This window comes from Semicossyphus pulcher, unplaced genomic scaffold (genome assembly GCF_022749685.1).
Source record: "Semicossyphus pulcher isolate SPU_LCO1_2020_fin unplaced genomic scaffold, fSemPul1.0.p SCAF_5, whole genome shotgun sequence".
NCBI lineage: Eukaryota > Metazoa > Chordata > Actinopteri > Labriformes > Labridae > Semicossyphus > Semicossyphus pulcher.
The window spans coordinates 9,942,876-9,963,330 of NW_027211726.1; the positions used below are offsets into that span (position 1 = coordinate 9,942,876).

Genomic DNA, 20,455 nt, shown 5'->3' on the forward strand with positions numbered 1-20,455 from the left:
AGTCTATGTGCTAAGCTAGGTTAAAAGTTTCCCCGTGCTACCTGCTGTTTTGCTCAGCTAGTCTAACAGTTTCTCCCTCCTTCCAGTCTTTGTGCTAAGCTAGGCTAAAAGTTTCCCCGTGCTTCCAGTATTTTCTTTCTTCCCTCCTTCCAAGTGTTTCAGGTGTTGCTGTGTATGAAGAAAGCTGTTTCTAACTTACTAGATAGATTTACTAGATAAATATTCAGAATTACATAAACATCATCTCATATTTACCATAGCATGAAAATATACACTACCAGTCAAAAGTTTGGACACACTTTCCCATTCACTTGTATATGAAATGTGTCAAAACTTTTGACTGGTAGTGTAGTTACCAGTACTGCCTGAACGCACCACAAATCTGGACTATCAACAGTCAGTGATTTAATAATTGTGCCTGTATCAGCATTAAAACAGCACACAGAGGTTTAGAGAAGGAGTTTATGACAGCAGATGCTATAATCGGAGGTAATCCAGGGTTGTCTGTGTTGTGACTGTTACAATGTGTGTGGTAATAATCCTCTTCTCCACTGCCCAACACTATCTGCTCACACCATTATCAGTAGCTACTCACTGGCTATTCAATATTATTGACCTGCACTGAGACACTTAGTGCATTTGCAGTCACGCAGTTACACAAATAGACCCGGGAGTAAATAAGACGTAGCAGCAACAACACACACAGAAATGAGTTGTTACATTATGTTTATGATAAGCCCTGATTGCCGGTTTGGAATTCATTATATTATATTTCACAGCAGAGGCTAATGCATTTCCCGACATGCACACACACACACACACACACACACAGTATGTAAGTGTGAGCGTAACACACACTGCTGTTATCGCACGATCCATTTCTATCAGGCACACACAGGGACGCCTTCTTCCACACACCAAATGACATTAATATAAGTGTGTGTGCTGTTTAGTCGCACGTACCAGCGCTCGCTCCTGAATGTGTGTGTCTTGACTACTTTGTGTGTGTATGAGCAGTCCCAGCGCAATTCCTCAGTTTAGTGGAGCATTACGGCTGATCAATAGCTCTGGTGCAGTGGGAGATGTCGGGGTTGGGGCTGCATATTCATACCATTACGGCTGAACTGAGGAACGAGGCACTACAGGGAAAGTGTGTGTGTGTATAAATATGTGTGTGTGGGTAGATTGCTCTCAGGGAGAATGACAGGCCCTGACACCAAGTCGACCACACTGTTACCGGCTAAACTGTCCCAGGGAAGGTCGAAGAAGCAAAGATCTGTTTCAGTCTCTCTTTGTGGACTTCCTGCTCCCGCCTGCGATAGTTTTTAATGTCCTGTATCTGTTAGAAATCTAAAAATGTTTCCCTCCTCGCCATCCTTTTTCCAGTTCTTCCCCTCAGCTCATCACAGCTCCGCTCCCTGGTGTCTGTTGGTTCGTCTGCTCGTCAGATTGTATTGTCCTCAGCTCGGCTTTTTATTGTTGAAAAAGCATTGTTTGCAATTACAAAAAAACAGGTCAAGCAACACATACTTTGTTTACACGCCGACCAACTGCCAATTTCAGTGAGCGGTACTTATCTCCAACTGTCAAACACTTAGCGCGGAAATTCTGCGGCTCAGCCAAAGTTCTGCATGGCTTACGATCAGCAGAGTTTCTTCTGTCAACTTTAATACGAATACTTTTTTACCCCACTTTCACTCAGATTTTTGTTAGCTAAAGCTCAAAGTGAAAACAAATTAGGAGGTAGCATAAAGCAACAATTGGCAGGATGCTCTTCTTGGTTTTACTGTGAGAGATCCAAACTTTCCATTGTTCTCTGTCTGTTTGTTTCTGTTCCAAATGTCTCTCACTTCCTCTCATCCTAAAGTTTTTATTCTGCCTTTGTTTCCTCCCCGAACGTCCGGGCCCGAGTGCTCAATCTCTTTGGAACTGCGTGCACAAGAAGCAGCCTCATGACTCTTACAGTAGCCGTAAAACGGATATAGACATATTTCACATCAATACTTTGCCTGCTCATTAAACCTGTCAATAGAAAGAACAGCAAAGAGGAGAGCTATGCCACATCGTTCGATATTTTCTGACAAAGCTGTCATTTCGCACTGATAAGGCTGAGGCCTTGTCAATCACATGTGTCTATAAACCATCATCGCTGGTGATATCTCCATCATCATCAAACATCAGAAGCTTATTAGCTTATTGCACCTTTGTCAAACAGACTACACAAAGAGCTCCACAATATAAAGTGAAATAGAAAAAGAGAAAATATTACGTTAGGGAAGTGAAATGTGTCTTTAAATTAAATTAAATACTCTGAACGCAGGTTCTGCCTTTGGCTCGGGAGGAATTGTATTGCTCTCTGAGGTCAGGCCAGCAGCCTGTGTAGTAGCTTGCTGTGATTGGGTGTGTGCCTGAATAAGAAGCAAGTACCTTGCAAAGCTTTTTATAAGTGCAGCCAATTACCAATACCAATTTCCAATGTATGTGTGGGGATGGAGGATGTGTGCATGCAGTCCCTACTCTATATATGTCACATCCCACTTCATCCACATTAATCTTCTACCCACCTTTTCCTGCATCATCCCCTCTGTCCTTTAAAGAGCAGCTCCAGTCATGTTTTAAGACGTATAAAATGCTCTGCTTGAAATAATAAATTGTGTCTGATATTACCTTGTAAAAATCCTCCCAAGGCATCTCCTCCTTCTCCCTCATTAAAAATGGACTAATCTGCATAGTCCCCGCCCACTATGCAAATTTCCAACCGGCCCCTCTGTCGCGAAAAGAAAACACGTCTCTGCCACTTGGCTAGCTTGAAATTTAGTAATTAGCAGTAGTAACGTTAACGTTAGCAGTCAGAAGTGAGTTTGCAAAAATGACGATGACATTTACAGCTGGCTCATGCATCGCCGAAGTGGTCACCATAGGTTGCACGTAATGATATGCATAGCGTCACCCCGTCCATTAACGGGATTGGCTCCTTAGGTTTGTGACATCACAAACCCTTGCGGACTACAAAAAACGTGTTGTTCAGCCTGTCCTTGGTACACTGCAGTTTAAAAGCAGACAGGCCCAGCCATGGAGATGACTGCTGATGTTGTCCCTGATATGTCTTGTAGCACATGAAGAACACCACATGGAGATGTTTACAAGGTTAAACACTTGATTCTCACTGGAGGAGGGAAAGATGGGAACAAATTTTTCATCTCTATAATATGTTTGTAACTTGTAGTCTTCCTTTCTATCACATGTATTCTGGCTTCCTCCGTTTCTTTAATCTTTCAATATAATTAGAGTGTCTGCAGGGAAACTCAACAGAAAAAATAGCTCATATGCTCTTGTTAATTTAATTTCCAAAGTATGTAGATAAATAGTTTTACATTTACAGGCACTATAAGCTAAGGGTAAGAAACATTAATGTCTCATCTTGGATAACTTAGAAGATCCCAGCTGCAACATTTGTTTGTACAAAAAACATTTGTAGTTGAAACCAAATCAGAGAATAAGTTAAATCCCAATATTAGCAAACAATTCAGACCATCAGCTAAAACAACGTTAGCTAACTACAAAGAGTCCAGCACACCATTACAATCCACACAGTCTGCTGTCCAGTGACTACAACCCCCACGCTGCATTGCACAACAATGCAAGATGGGCTGTGAAAGCTAACAGCCACAGCCATGTGATCAGAGTGCTGCTGCTGTATGAGCAATGGGTGGTGACAAAAGATTCCAATGGTGTCCCTCTGTGTTTACGTCAGAGTGAGACACCCCACGCCACCCACTGGTTTACACTCACAAGACTCCACAGAAGTTTGTGTGTGTGTGTGTGTGTGTGTGTTTGGGCCATTCAGGGTGCATGCACATGTTAGAGGAGAGGCTGTGCTGTTAAACTCAATAGGGCAGAGCCATGTGAGGAAAGAGTACATTAGTCATTGTGTTCACACTCACACAAACACTCACACAGAGACCGTTCAGCCGTACGGTTCACACACCTCGCCTCGCATGTCGATATGTGTGACAACAGTCTTTGGACGTATTCATGAAACAAGGTGGGATCGCTGAGCATTGATGTCACTGTCGGCGTTAAACAAAAGCACGCTCGGACTGAACACGACTGAGGAAGGCTTTTCTGTGCCTCTTTTGTCTTAACGTCCACTTTGTTTCCTTTCTTTGTCTCAGCACTTGTTAACAATCTCGTCTTTCTGATTCATCCTTTTCTTTCTCAATCACATGCAATGATTTCTACCGTTCGCCCCTCACTCCTACAGTATCTGTTGTATCTTCACAGCTTCAGGGTGTCTCTGTTCGCAAGGATCAACCTTTCCTCTCCCTCTCCCTCTCTCTCTCTCTTAGCACTTCTGTTACTTTATCTGTTATTTTTCTCTCTCCAACATGAAGAGCCTTGCTTCTCATTTCCCAACATCTCTATATCTTCTGCCTTTAGTCTTACCTTACCCTATATTGTTCCACTGCAGATGCTGACACTCACTTCAGGTACCAGGGGCATGAAAATGAACTAAAAGGGAACCTGAGGAATAAAAATGTATATCCGAGAATAGGCTTCCAGGGGCATTAAAGATAAAGAATAGGGTAGCAGGGGCATGAAAAGTAAAGAGTAGGGTACCAAGGGCACTAGAATTACACATTGGGGTACCAGAGGCACAAAATGAAATAATAGGGTACTCAGGCCTCGAAAAGGCTCAGGGTACAAAAGGGACGAAATTTAGAGATTGGGGTATAGGAAGAAAGAAATTCAAAACAATAGGGTACCAGGGACACAAAAAAGCACAGGGTACAAGGGCATGAAATTTAAACATTCGGGTATCCGGAGGAAGAAAATTAAAGAATAGGGTACCAGGGGCATGAAAAGTAAAGAGTACGGTACCGAGGGCATTAAAATTACACATTGGGGTACCAGAGGCACAAAAATGAAATATTAGGGTACTAGGGGCTTGGGAAAGCATTTGGTACAAGGGCATGAAATTTAAAGATTGGGGTATCAAGAGGAAGAAAATTAAAGAACAGGGTACCAGGGGCATAAATATTGAAGAACAGGGTACCAGGGACACGAAGAAGCATAGGGTACAAGGGTATGAACATTTAAAGAATAGGGTACCAGGGGGGCTATAAATTAACCGAGTTGAAATGTTCTGGAAACTGGAAGAAATAATAATACTGTGCTGGCAGGTTTTTGTAAACATTTTGGGAACATTTTAGGACTCAAAAATACATAAAAGTTCTTTTAAGGCAGGATATTTTCTCTCTCTGCTTTTGTACTCATGCCAGAGAAATTATTCAGTTTCATGTTTTTCTGGCAGAGAACTAAAGACATCAACACTTCTTGAAGTAAAAAAAAAAAATCAACTTCCCTCCCTCCCTTTTCCTTCCTTCACATCTGCTTTGCAAACATTTATATTCCGTGTTCTTTATTTTGCTTCCTTAGTTCTTCACAGAGTCCCTTTCTTGTCCCGTTTGTTTGCCCTTTTGTTTTCTGCACTCTTTCATCGACCCATGCATCCCACTGTCTGTGGATTAATTCCCTACCTTCACAGCTGCTGTGTCCCTCCTCGTAGCCGGCGCTGCAGCTGCACTTCCCAATGGGCACCAGCCACTCCCCTTCGGCGCTGCAATGCATCCTGGGAGGACTGTCCGTGTCAACCTCAGAGTTGTTGACGCAGGTGCCGCGAACCTCCACCAGCGTGGCGAAGGCCGCCTCGGCCACCGTGTCGGGGAACACCGCCAGGTTCTGGACGGTTGCTAGGCAGCGTTTGTAGTACACTCGCACGGCCACCAGGGCTACGCAGGCGCCGACGTCCTGGAACGCCAGGTGGAAGCCTTTGCGGTTGAGGTGGCCGATTTCGCGCACCTCCGTGTTCAGCTTCATCTTCCTCTCGCCCAAGTCGCCCTGCGTGAAGCTTTCATCAGCAGCGATTGTGTCTATCTTGGTGTAGCGGTCCTCTCGGGTCACGCCCCCCAGGTCTCTGTCCGTCTCGACGTAGAGGAGGTTGAAGGTCTCTTTGCAGGTGCCCGCCACGCCCGGGATGCTGTTGCAGTCCCGCAGCGTGAACTGGAGCTCCACGAAAATGCGCTGGCCTCCTCGCCGCGCCACCCAGCCGGTCTGCAGCCAGTTGTTCTGCTGCGTGGGCTCCATCACGTTGCACACCTGGTACGTCCGGATAGGCTTGTACTTCTCATCTACACCGCTTATCTCCTCCCACTGGAGAGGCGCAGGCAGGTGGGGAAGAGGAGAAAGGAGGAGAAAAGGGACAAGAGAGAAGATTAAAGATGTAGTTAAGAGGAGAACAAAAGGAAGGTAGGAGGTTCATGGCAAAAAAAAAAAAAAAAAGGTGGGAAGAGAGGCAATTGTGTTAAAACAACAGAAGAAGAAACAGCAGGGAGGGAAGTGATAAAACGAGGGAGAGAAAAGAAAGAAAGAAGTGGGCGTGAGGAAACAGAGATAATGTTAAAGAACATAAAAGGACAGAATAGGAAAGATTACAGTCTGCAGGTTAACAGGTGTAATGACATAATCTGATGAGTGGGTGTGAAAAAGCAGCGGCACTCAGATTCTTTAATAAAGTCACAGAGAAAATGACAAACAGCACATTCGCAGTCATTACATCAGGCCTGAGTGCTGTTTGTGAAAGTACGGGTCAGACCTTTTTCAGCCGGCTCTTTCTGAACTCCGTCGCCTTTGGTATTAAAACTAATGCTATGTGAGAGGTGTGTTTATTAAATATTTCTGCCTACACTCTGCTGAGTCATTCCAAAGAAGCGCCTCAGACAAGAAGTGGGATGAATCTAAGGTGTTTAAATATAATGCGGTCAAGTGGCTCCTTTATTTCACATTTAGTCCCGAGCTTGGCGTTGACATATTGAAGTATTGACGGTTTCGTGGTGACAAGTGATTGATAGTCTCCGCGCTAATGGGCGGTGAAAACGGATTTCTGTTAACACAGTTCTGGAAATGCCGATAAAATAATGAGGTTCTGCCTTCTATTGATTTGATTAATTGATAATAATTCGTCCATTTAGGAGTTATTAAAAATGAGAAATGAAAAGAACTTACTAAAATGACGGATGCAGAATTCAATGCAACCGCTGCCTTACTTTTAGGTTTCATCACCAGCTGAGGGGCTGATGTCAGGAAGCTGGGCGCTAAGAAGAGGGAAGGGTTTTATTCTCTTTTATGTTTGTCTACTCTTGTGCGCTTTTCTTTTAAAGTTATAATCAGTTTCGTTCTCTTTGGCGGCACCTATGGTGATGGACTGTAATTGCAGGAGCACGCTTCCCAGATATCCAGACAGTGTTGCATGTGTGATGTCCACGGTTGGCTTCGGTTGTAACTTTTGATTTTCCTCGCTGACGGTCGCTTTCCTTTTTAGACTGTTTGCTTCATCTGAGCGTCGAATTTGTTTGTTTATTTTTGAAGTTGTAACTGTAGTCATCAATCTTTTCTTTGTTTGTTCAGCCATAGTAGAGGCTAGTAGTTGCTGATGGAAAACGCATAAATAGCATCTATCTGTATCTCTGTATGTCTGATAATCAATCAGTCTTCTAAAGTTTTGTTCGGTCATTTGGAAAGGACAACAATTGCGTGAATAATAAGAAACATATTATCGATTCAACATCTGTAAATTCTTTGCAATTTAAGGCTGTAAGTAGATTGTGCCAAATCAATACATTATTTGGGTAAAGTGTAGCAGTATTGTTCTCAGTAAAACATAATGCACTTTTGATGGAGATGGCATTTTTTCTTACATGAAACATGAGGATGAACTAATTTTACCCCCCTGACCATTCTAGTCATTTTGGGACAGTCCCTAAGCATATTCGGATGTGGCAGAGGTAGTCGGTTCTTACTTGCTTTTCATAGTATAAAGAAAAAAAGAAAAAAAAAAGGAAGTATATGTCAAGTGGAGAAATGATTGCACCACTACCAGAGCTACCGAGACACTCTGACTTGACAGAGCTGAGAGTAAGCTGAACACAGAATGAGGACTTTCTCGTTCTATCTCACATAAACAAAGCAGACAGTGAAAATAGATTATCTGTGATGGTAATGTGATAAACTGCAGTGCTGCCAAGGTGACTAAATCAAAGTCACCGCAGTGTGTTCTCTCTCTGTTCTACTGGGACTCTTAGGTGAGTCACACAGTACATTAATCTTTGCTTTGCATGTGGTCCATAAGCCACATCAAGCTGACTTTGATTCCACCTGAAACAGCACATGTGTGCACTATGTGCTGTTATGTCAATGTGCTCACATTTAACAACACATGCTGCTTATATAACACACACATCTTGGGTGTGTTGCACATGTAAAAGGCAAACCTCCAGGTGGAAGTGGGTGACAAAGTGCCTTGGAAGTGGCATATCCTTTAAAAAGGGGCAGTCATAACTTAGCAGTAAGGTTTATATAAGAAAATCGATCAATACAGAGGGGGACCATTTATCTGTGGCAGCATATCAGTGCGGCTGGTTTGGACACTGCAGTATCCTAGCCTGGATTAGCAACATCGATTAATGATAATGATGAGCGCTGCGCTGGGAGGGAAGCGAACGCAAGGTGCGACAAAGACAGAAAAAGGGGATTAATAAGAGGAAAGAAAAGCAGAAACAGCACGTAGAGAAAGAACATAAGGGATGGAAAGGGGGTTGGTCCGGGCCAGCTGTGAAGAGAGCAGCTGTGTTCCGAAGCCCAGCGAGTGTTCAAGTAAGTAAAGAGGCATAAGGGCGATGAAAAATGCAAGCAAGCACACTTACTCCATTGGGGGGATATGAGGTCCAGCCCAGCTCTGCCTGCGTCTCTTTAGAATTCAGCAGCACCACTGCGGGAAACAAACAGACAGACAAGCACAAGGTAAGAGGTCAGTGTTTATAGACTGTTTGCTTTCATTTAATCTTGTCAGGATAAATAAGTCTGCCGACAGGGTCGTAACAACAACACGAGATGATGGCTCACCCATGAAGACAAGAGCGGTTTTATATGTACGATTCTAACAGTGTAAGTGCAACAGCACACGTTGGATTTGAAAAAATGACAGATAGCTATTAACACTGAGGCAGGCTTGTCAAAATCTGGGTGTGTTAGTGCATTAATACCATCTGGTGAGTACTTAATCTGGAGCTTTCAAAACAAGCCCAAAGACAAAGAGAACCTCACTCAGCTTTCAATAGTGCAGCAGAGAAAACACTGTACTTAAACGGCTGCGTTTTCCTTTCAGCACCATGGACAGTGAACCAGAGAAAATTTCAGTCTGTTTTCAGCACCACGGACAGTGAACAAGCGTGAGCCTTCAGACTGTTTTCAGCACCACGGATAGTGAACAAGAGAACGCCTTTAGTCTGTTTTCAGCACCATGGACAGCGACATGGGACGTAGAGTGGTGGGAAGCCAGAGCGTGCACTGTGGATTACTGCTCATTTAGCATTAGTTGCTCAAATAAAAGCCAGACAGCAAGGTTACATTTCCTTAAAGGAAGAGTTCAGTTGACCTATTTTTATGTGCAAGCAATTCTTGTTGATTTAACTTGAAGAACAATCTTGAGGTTCTTTACATGACTAAAGTACTTAAAGGAACAATATGTAAGATATTAACTGGAATTTTATCATAAAATGACCATGATATGTCAGCAGAGATTAAGGAAACATGCAAAGTTGAAATACTGGCTTCTCCGACAACAATGCTGCAGCCGGTACACAACTGTTTTGACCTGCGCGATCCCGCCCACTGCAAATTTCGTCACCCCGGGTTGCCAGATATGAAACAAACTGACGCACAGGATTTGTTGCTTGTCATTTTTTTCAAAGCGCACGTCTTGCGCTCGAGTAGGTTCAGTGTCTTCAACCTGGCGACCCGCGCGAGCTTCGTAATGTACCAGAAGCGTAGCTCTATTTGGGAATAGCTGAGTGCATGAGTGTGGGTGGTGGAGAAAGTGAGTGTGACAGACAGGAAGTGCTGAGTGCGCAGAAGTTACAAGAGTGAACGAGGATTGGAGCAGATCGGGAGAGTGTGTTATCGGTAACTGAAAATAACAGAGCGACTATACAGTGAGGCTGCCTGTGTAATAAAGCCACGTACTCCTCAAGACTGAAGCCACACTCCCGTTTCTTGCTTCGTGCTCGCTACCATGTTTTATGTGACGGGAGTTAGCCCCAAAGCTAGCAGCAGCTTCGACCCTGGGGCAGACCGATAACCCTCACCACGGTCGGAAAGCTGAAGCAGGAAAGGCTAACATTCGGATCTGGAGAGGAGGGAGCGGGTGGGAGACAACGCTCGCCAATATTTGGAATTAGGACTGCAGTACCTTTTCTAGACGCTAGCTGTCAATGTTACATTGGTCCTTTAACAATGTTAAGGGGATTAATGTTGCACTTTCAATGGCAATACAATTATCAAAACGCTATAGCTAATAGTAACCTTTCAGAGTTCGATTTTATATGTCAAATTTGTACTCAAATAATACAACTAAGGAAAGCAGAAACTCTTCAAACTTTTGGACTAGCAGGTACTCATTTTATAGACAAAACACCAGGGATTAACAGTCCAGAGTTTTATTGTACCTGTACTTATATTAAATAACCCTGCTTAATATCCCCCTTCCAGTTTTTAAGCAGAGGGCTGTTGTTTGATACTCAGTAGTCACAGCAGGCGTACAGGAAAGCCGTCATCAGCACATTTATCTTAATCTATAATATAATATCAACATCTGTGGAGGCATATGGTGAGCTGCATTATCCTCGTTTTTTAAAGGATTTTGCTGATATTAAAGTTACCCATGCTTTAAGCCTGTCTGCTTAAAGAGACCCCCCGTCCCCCGCACGCACCCTCTCCCCCCTGTCACACACACTTTCTTGCAGCATTCCCAGCACCTGCAGCCTCGAGGCGATACCAGGCCTGACAGGCAGACAAAGCCACCCTGTGCAAAGACTAGTATTTTCACTCTCTCTCCTGTACTTGAGTGTTTTTGGCTCTAACTTTTGTTTTCTGCTCTGACTTCCAGTCACTGCGGGAGCCTTGTGTACATCAATTCTAACACACTGTAGAGTAGGCAGTTGACTCTTTGACAAGCAACCATTTCTCTTCACCCAGAGCAATCCCGGCGCTCTTGAAAAAGACTTTGATCTTACGCCCAATGCTTCATGACAAATATTTGGCCATATCGAGAACAACTGGGCACAGGAGGAGAGAGTAGAAACCTACGCAGTCTGACTCACGCTGTAGACCTTGTAATATGTGGTGACTCAAAACCTGTAATGCCTGACTCAGGCTCTGAATAGGAGGCTATAAACTGATTCTGACAAGAAGATGTGCTGATGCACCGAAAGAGTGGGTTGTTTGTTGATGCTTCGCGCTTGCACGGAGCTGCAATGGTTAAAATACGCCCGTCAATACACTGGCTGAACTTTTCGACAAACTTTCATATTACTAACAGAAACTAGGTGAAAACCGAGCACGCAGCTGACCGGGCAACACTGGAAGCGTGGCGTGTTCATTTTCATTTGAAATGCATGAAAACAGATGAGAGTCTTCACAATGCTGGCGTGACACACGCGTATCTCGCGCCACTCACGCGCTGAAAATGTAGAGAATAGGAGGCTCACCTATTTTTTACCACGAGCGGTTCTCGGTCAAAACACGGTGAAAATGAATTGTGATGAGTCCTATTGATCTCTGACAGCAGTATTAACATCTCTTCCCGCTAGTAAAAGTCACAGGCATGGAGAGTAACGTAGGACGACACTTCCGGTATGCTTTTTCAAAGTAAAAGCCCGATCTGGAATTCTGAATGCTTTTATTTTGAAGTGTTTCCCGGGCCGTTGTTGTTATTTTTTACTTCATTTCACTCTGAAAGTACCGTCACTCACTCACTCACTCAGTCAGTCAGTCACATACAGACACATGTGTAGGGCTGAACCCGGCAGTCAGCCAACAAATACACTGGAAAATGTTCCTTTACATCCCAAGTCCATGACTCCATCTGCGCTGGGGAGAGCTATTAATAAAATATTACATAAAGGCTAATGAAGGTTCATTAAAAAAATAAATCCCCTTCAGTGTCGCCACAAAAAGCCAAAAGCCCTTAGAGTCCAGAGAGAGGGAGTCTTTTTTTCTTCTTCTTTGGGTTTGCTTGAAAAGAGACACTGGCGCCTTGGCTGGAGTGCAGGGAAGCCTTGCTGGACCAGGAAAGATCCTTTACTGAACACTTAACTTTATTGTTTTTTTGGGTTAACACTACTGGGCGCCCAAAGCATGCTTCTGTGGTTAGCTGATAACATAGAGGCGTTTTGGAGAAGATTAGAGCGGGAGAGGCCAAGGGTGGTGGAGAGGCGCAGAAGAAGGCTGAGACGATGAGAGGGAATAATCAGAGGAGGAGGGCGCAGAGGGGGCAAGAGAGAGAGGAGACATGAAAGAGAGGAAGACACAAAAAGTAAAGTCGGCATGAGAGATGGAGAAAAAGAAAGGGAAGAGGGGAAAGGAGCACATGAAGTGCAAATAAATGAATAATACACAGAGGGATCAGCGAGCCTTAGTGCGCAGTCAGTCAGTCAAAGAGACACTCAGAGGACAAAGTTGGCACAATGATCACACACTGAATACATAAGTCCTGTAATCACAGCCGAGTTAGACAGACTAATGGGTCTTTAGGGGGCAGACAGGGGTTAGAGAGACATACAGGGAGACAGATAAGAGACAGAAAGACAAAAAAGTTACGCAAAGCAGGGAAATAAAAGGTCACTAAAGGAGGGACGGAGGGGGCAAAGTTAGAGACGGAACACGTGACAGAGCAACTAAAGCTCTCCCTCTCGGCCGCTCGTGGCTCTGACTAATAAGCTGTGACACATTAGCTACTAAACACCAATTTCAAAAGGTTGTTTCATAAATAATTGCCCGTCATTACAGAGACAATGTGGATGTGTGAGCAAGTGCATGCTTTTTTATGTTGGTTATGCCTCAGCCCTATTAAGGACACACAGGACAAGGCTGATTTTCATCACATAATAGATAAAACGCAGTCACAGCCTGACGACAGATCGAGTAATAGGGCCTTGGTAGCGTTGGCCACAATTAACACACTCGCTCCAAACACGTCAAACACGGCAGCTCAGTCTGTGGCCCTAAAATATTACAATCTAGTTACCAGCTTAAACGTGGGTGAAGTTCCAAATCTGTAGGTGAAAGTATGTTGGCTGCTCAGCTCAGTCTTCAGGCTGCTGTGAACGCCAGCTTTCACACTGTTTTTTCTACACGCCACACAAAGAGCAGCCTCAGCAGGCTTCTGAGAGCCGGCCAATCAGGAGAAAGTGGGCTTGAAGGGGCGGGGTTTCTTAAAGGGACAGAGCTAACTGAGTCGTTTCAGTGTGCGTTTGTTTTACTGTAAATTATGCTAAGCTACTCCACGTGTATCACAGAGTGAATGAAGCTTGAAATTAGCATAATACCCCCCTTAACTAAGGAAGAATGTTGTGTTTTGCTTTCATGAGAACAGACTTGCATAAGGTAGTTGCATACATTGCGTAAATAACATACTCAAGTCAAATTTAACTTCCTAAAATAACTCCACATTGATCTTTTCTGACAGGAACCAAACCCTGGTCTCCTGGATGAAAGTCCGGAGTTTGTTTGACCCAGCCATCGCCCCCCTACCGCTGCCTGAAGAGGACACTGGCACTTTTCATACTACTTTACTTGACGTCAATGCCACATCAAAACAACAAGCTAAAGAATAGCGTCACTAAATAGCTAGAGTTGCCGACAGCTTCATATTTGACGTGTTGGGCCACAGAGCCAGCTGCTGTTTTTGACAAAATGGGAGTAACATAAAATGAAACACTTAAAGGTACTTTACAAATATAATATAATATAAATCATCAGTTATGGGCTTTTATACATGTGTGTTGGTGAGTGTGTGTGCAGACCCTTGTGAGACCCTTTGCATCTATTCTGTTTTGCTTTGCACGGGACGTTTTCAGGAGGGGCGCTGTTGTGGTTCCCTGAGCCAATCACAGCGCATAGGTGAGTGTGGGAGTGGTTTAAATTAGAAACTGGGCCCCATTCAGACTGGCGAACATGGCGAAAGAGCGATGCAGAGTTGGCCTTCTTTCTTTTGGACAGGTAGGTGCCTCAAACCGGGTAGGACAAGCAAACCGGCAGTGAGCATACTAAGGCAACGGAAACCGGCGGTTAGCATGCTAGCGCAAAGGTAGCCGTGATGCTGTTGGTGTTAGCTCGGCGGGGTGGGCGTGTTGTCGCACAAGAGAGTGAGAGTGAGCTTCTGGTGACGAAGAGCCCAGGAGGAGGAGCCCAATTACCACAACAAGGGACAGAAACTGCCACCATAATGGAGCATTGGCTATCCTGACGCCTTCACTTTAGCAAGTTCCAGGAAGCGCTCTTTTCAGTAAGAGCCATGTAAAAGCCGCCACACAACAGCAGAGCTGAAAGGGCTCTTTTGTACGCCTTGGAGTGGAAAACATCTTCTGTGTTTTTCTCTTAGAAATGAGACCTTTATGAAGGTTTTCAGGCTGCAGAATACATCATGGGAAGAGCTGAGTCTTTGACTTGAAATTGTAGGTTTTAATATGAGTGTTGCTGCTGCACGTGTCTTTGAGGGTGTAGGAGGTGGAGACTTTAAGGGATTGTTGTTGCCTTCTTCCTCGTTTTGCAGGGAGGGGTTTCATTAAACGTGGATTTAAAGTGTAAGTGTCTCTTTATACCTCCCTCCAACCTTCGCATCACCCACTCCTTCATCTTTCTCGTGTTTGTGTGATGTATTAATTGAGTTGTTCAGCCCGAGACACAGTGACGGCTACAAAGCCGGCACTGAGGGAAGAGACAGCTGTAGTAGAGACGTACACTGCAGCTCTCGGGTCAAGAATTCAAAAGAAAGAGAGAGGGTTTTTTGGTGCACGGATAGCACTCAGGAAGAGGCAAACAGTAAAAAAACTGGCCTTTGTGAAGAGTGAAGCCAGCTATTACACAGCTTCTTTTCCTTTATACGCCAGACGGCAACACGAAGACAGCCCTGTCACAGAGGCTGGTTTCAAGGGCTTCCAATGTTAAGGGTTCTCATTCTTCCTGCTAGACCTGTGTGTGTGTGTGCAACTCTTGAACTGTGAGTCACTTCCAAGGCTATTTAATCTCAAACACGAAGGAAAAAGAGCAGAGAGAACAAATGGCTCTAAATGCCACGTAAACAAACACAAATATTGTATTTGTTTTTTACCTAAGATGCTCAGTAACAGACAAAGGAGCCAGTCCCTGCTGAAACCCAGCTCACAAACACACAACGTTGGACAAAACTAGATTCCAACAAAGACAGACGATTTAAATCCGTCCCAGCGGAGCAGGCTCATTTCATAATTCGCCTCGGTAATATCCTATAGCTTCATGGCAGGATTAGTTCTGGTGTTGGCTGTCCTCACTGCAACCTGCAGGCTGCTTATCAGCCGGCCTACACCAACGCAGGCAACGGGGCCTCTGAAGGCTCAACCTGCCCAAGGAGGGAGCAGCGAGACGGGGATAAGCACAGGCCACCGGTTCTCCTCTAGGACACTATTGTCCAACCATTATCCTTCTTATATAACCAGAGATTGGAGGAGAAACTGGAACTTTTAAGAGTAAGAGACTTTGCTTGAACTTTGAGACTTGACTTATATGGGACAAGAATTGCTAAAGAGTGTCAGCCATATGAATTCAATGTTCTTTGGATTAAAAAGGGGACTTGATCTCGTCTCTTATCATTGTCATAGGTTCAAAGATGATCTAGACCTGCAGTTTGCTGCTAAAGATGTGCAGCAAAAGCTTGCACTTGACTTGCTTTTACTGACTACAGACTTGATTTGGACTCGTCACCATGACTTCAGGCTAAGCTTGAATTTACCCACAATTAACTAAGCGTTGACCTGAAACTTTTTGGCACATTTAAGATCTGACATGGCTTGAGATTTGACTCAGACTTGTCTCAATGACCTGAGACTTGCCTTGACTTACTCAATACTTTACCAGGACTAGTCTTAATTGGTCGAGACTCGACTTAGGCTCTCCTAAGTTACTACTGATTTGACAGACTTGAAACTTTTTGACAGATTTCAGATTTAAACAGATCAACAGGACTTATCTTAATGAATTTGGACATATTTGGACTCGCCTTAGTGACTTGAGAATAGCTTAGATCAGGGGTCTTGAACCTTTTTTCATCTGAGAGCTACTTGGGAAAAATAAAAGAGCTACTTGCATCACATCGCTGTAACTGCTGGTAGCGCCCCGTGATGATTATTTTGTCGACTGAAACGTTGGTACCACAGATGAGGCACGCACACTTGGCGTGGCCACCTTCACTGTCCATCATAAATCAGGCTAAACAGGCTAATAGCACCAAACTACTCACTTTAGCTGAACTAGCGTACAGGATAACTGACCCAACATATCGATGCAGGTTCCTGCAACATTGCTGTGATTGGTTAGATTCAGACGTGAACATGGAGGGGGTGGGACATCTGTGTGTTTGATTGAATTTAAGTGGGAAGAGGCTTTCAAGGTGCATGTATTGTCGTCAGATTTTTTGTACACAGTCTGTGAACCTCTTGGCGAGCTACTAAAATCCAGGCTACCGATAGCTCGCGAGATCAGGAGCTGGAGATTTGCTTTGACTTGCCTTAATGGATTAAGACTCATCTTAGATGTGCCTTGACATTTGCTTTGAAGGACTCAACACTCAACCAGGACTTATCTTATTGAATTAAGACTTGACTAAGACTTGGTAATTTAAGACTTGCTTTGGCAGACTCAAGACATGACTTGGACTTGTCTTTGTGATGTCAATTACTCAAAACTTGACTGAATGACTTCAGACGAGACTTGGACTTGCCCCTAAGATCTAAAAAGCTGTACAAACACTATGTAGAAAATAAGACAATAATCCTGAGAGATGAAGGTAACTCGGACCTAAACAAGAAGGATTGGGAACACATTCACACAACCTGAAGTATATATGTATGATAAATACACAGTTATGTACACCTTTATCAGACAGTTCTTACACAGGGTAGTTTGGTGATCCCTAAGGAGGCAGATGGGTTCTTTACTTCCCGACAAACAGAATTATCACAGCAGAAGCCTGCATGAGGCTGGTCAGGATTTACAGTGTTGCTCGAGGACACTAGAGCAGGGTGGGAACATGGGACTTGGAGGGCCTGAGTCACAGCACTTCTTATGACAAATGATCTTCCTGTTCAATGCACCACCCTGCTGCTCAAAGACGTGGGAGGAGATGATAATATATAGTTCAACAAAAGCAATCCCGTAATACTGCTGTAGAACAGATAAAAAAGGATAAATGGATGGGGATATGAAGTGTCACATAAAAACACAAACAGGCACATAAAAGATAAATGCTGTGTGTAAATGGACACACACACAAAAAAGGAACACACGCTGCACCTTCTAAGACAAATGGCGGCTGGGAACTCACTTTCTCCCTGGTACACACACACACACACACACACACACACACACACACACACACACACACACAGAGCCTGCCATAATAGCAGCTCAAACAGCAGAGCACATTAACTTTGAACAGGGCTCTCCTTTTAACAGAGTCATTAAACTTTCAACTTCAGTAATGTGACTGTAAAGAGACTGGCCCGTCCGCTTCCTAAAGCCCAGAATGCAATAACCAACATGCATGACAGTGGGGTGAACGGTTCAATGATGTCATGGTGCAGTGCATCTGTCTCTTGTCTGTACAACGTGCTGAAATAAACTGTCAAGCTGTTTGAACTCTAGTTTGGGTTTGAACTAGGGTTGTTCCAATACCAATATCAGTATCAGCCCCCAAAACCATTATCAGTATCAGTATCAGCCCCTATTACCAATACCAATATTGGTATCAGCCCCTACTACCAATATCAGTCTCAATATCAGCCCCTAATACCAATACTATTATCGGTATCAGCCACCAATACCAATATCAGTATCGGTATCAGCCCCCAATACCAATACTAATATCCGTATCAGCCCCCAATACCGATACTAGTATCGGTATCAGCCCCCAATACCAATATCAGTCTCAATATCAGCCCCTAATACCAATACTAGTATCGATATCAGCCCCTAATACCAATATCAGTATTGATATAAGCCCCCAAAACTAATATCAGTATCAATATCAGCCCCCAATACCAGTATCAGTATCAATATTAGCTCCCAAAACCAAATCAATATCGAAATCACCCCTCAATCCCAATATCAGTATCAATATCAGCCCCCAATACCAGTATCAGTATCAATATTAGCCCCCAAAACCACAATCAATATCAATATCACCCCTCAATACCAATATTAGTATCGGTATCAGCCCCCCAATCCCAATATCATTATCGGTATCAGCCCCCAATACCAATATTAGTATCGATATCAGCCCCAATACTAATATCAGTATCGGCATCAGCCCCTAATACCAATATCGGTATCGGCATCAGCCCCAGTACCAATATCATTATCGAGGTACGATAAATCACAGGGTGTATAATATCCATGCCCTCCATGTTCCTGGCACATAATCTTTCTTTTTAGTCACTTTCACTACTCTCTCATTTTATCGTCCACATCTCCTCCTACAATCCTCTGTTTCCCTCCCTGTTTCCTCCTCTCTCTACTACCTCTCGCAGTGGCAGTCCTGAATCTGAATGACCACCTGTTAAGACAAATCGCTTCTGGGGGGAATAAAGCGTGTGTGTGGGTGTGCGGGTGCGTAAGCATGTTTGTGTGCACTCGAGGGAACGAAAGAAGAGAGTCATTGAGTGAGTCACAGAGACAGCGAAAGCAAAAGAGTGTGTGTTTAAGAAAAAAACATGGTAGGAGGAGGAAAAAGCAGCGCTCAAGCAAAGAGTGACTGTAAAAACAGAAAGGACAAGTTGTGTGAGGCGCCTACGGAAGAAAAAGGGATGCTATTATAGCTATACCTGCTGTTACAGGATAAATACACGCCTGCGAGGGGTTTTTATTACAATATGCTCCTGAGTGCCAAAGCACAAATATTCCTTGCTTTTTATTTCCCAGAGAAATGCAGGAAAAGGAAGAATAATTTTGGAAAGATAGAGAAGGAAAGGAAAGTAAATCTGTCCTCTAACCAACGGAAAAAGAGAGGGAAGAGGAGGACCAGAGGCCAAGGGAAATTATTCTCATTTGTAGGGTCTTCTAAAAGGTTGTAATTGGATGTCTGGATTGATAACGTGATAGCGGTGAGAGCACTGCCAGGTCTTATTGTAAGGACAGGATGCCTCCTTTGGACAGGCCTTAAGAATAGTGCTTAACTGGCAACCAGGCGGAAAGTCAAACTTCTGCAAAGCATAAAAAGGCGACATTTGCAGAAAAGACATGGCTATAAAAAATAACAAGACTGGAAAGAGATAGGACGATATGCTGATATCAGATTAAACTCCAAAGCACTTCTCGAAGAATGTATCAAGCGACATTAAGGACTCCGAAATCAGAAAATACCCGCTTCTCTTCCGTGACTAAGGTCCAGCCAACCCCCGTTTAAAAGAGCAAGCGGACCATGCGAGCAGGACTATTTAAAGGAAGGACAGAGTGGTAAGAGAGGGGGACAAATGTAGAAACCACTTCAGGAACAGTCGCAGCACTAAAAGCAAAGTGCTGGAAATAAGACGCTGGAAAATTCCACTGCAGAAACCAACCAGGCAAACATGGTGGTGAAAGAGGCGCTCAGAGATATAGAGAAGGAAACGAGTGAGAGGATAAAAGATGACGAAGTGGATATATGAAAAGTCATATACAGAAAAAGAGAGATGTTTCCTCCTAGCAAGAATCAGCTCTCTCAAAATCGGCCTCTGCAGGCTTGGCCGACACAACGAAGAAATACAGAGAATCTACAGCCAATGAACATTCTTTGGTCCGTTTAAATAACCAAGAGGTAGAGAAACTGGCAGTTCATTCACATCTCTGCCTAATTAGCATTTAAAGTATTAAATTTGATACAAATAATGAACTTCTAAGAGAACACTTTGTGCCGCAGCCGCTGTAATAGAGCCAGAAATGTGCAGCTCAAATGGGGCTTCTTTGGTCGATCTCCTGTTCCTGCATGATGTCCTCTATGGCACAAAACAACTCACCTGCAGAGCGCAAATTAATTTTTAAGGACATTACCTTTGAGAATGTTCAGTTTGCAGGCTTTGTAATCCACTGCACTCCTTTAAAGCTCGAAAAATCGAGCTCACGCACCATAAATACAACCCTCCAACGAAGGGCTGTAGCTCTGCAACTGGAAACCTCTCTCCCTGTTCTGCGAGCCGTTCTGTGAATAAGAGTGATTCGTAAAGAGGTAGAACCTTGCCGACTTAACGCGAACAATTTGAAACGGTAATATTTTCAAATCAGAAGCGTATTAGTGACCAAAAAGGTTTTCTTCTGCTCTACAACAAGGCCA

The 20,455-nt window shown here is 43.8% G+C and overlaps 1 protein-coding gene across 1 annotated transcript in view; it reads right to left on the minus strand.

Annotated features, from left to right (window-relative positions):
- Window positions 1–5,249: 5,249 nt before the first annotated feature.
- The window catches only part of LOC138608811 (ephrin type-A receptor 10), a 49,083-nt gene continuing 33,877 nt past the window's right edge, over window positions 5,250–20,455 (minus strand). The window contains exons 2-3 of the mRNA XM_069681386.1: window positions 8,763–8,827; window positions 5,250–6,213 (exon numbers count right to left, since the gene is read on the minus strand). Coding sequence (XP_069537487.1) covers window positions 5,407–6,213; window positions 8,763–8,827 — 872 coding nt within the window. The 3' untranslated portion in view covers window positions 5,250–5,406. The remainder of the gene's footprint in view (window positions 6,214–8,762; window positions 8,828–20,455) is intronic.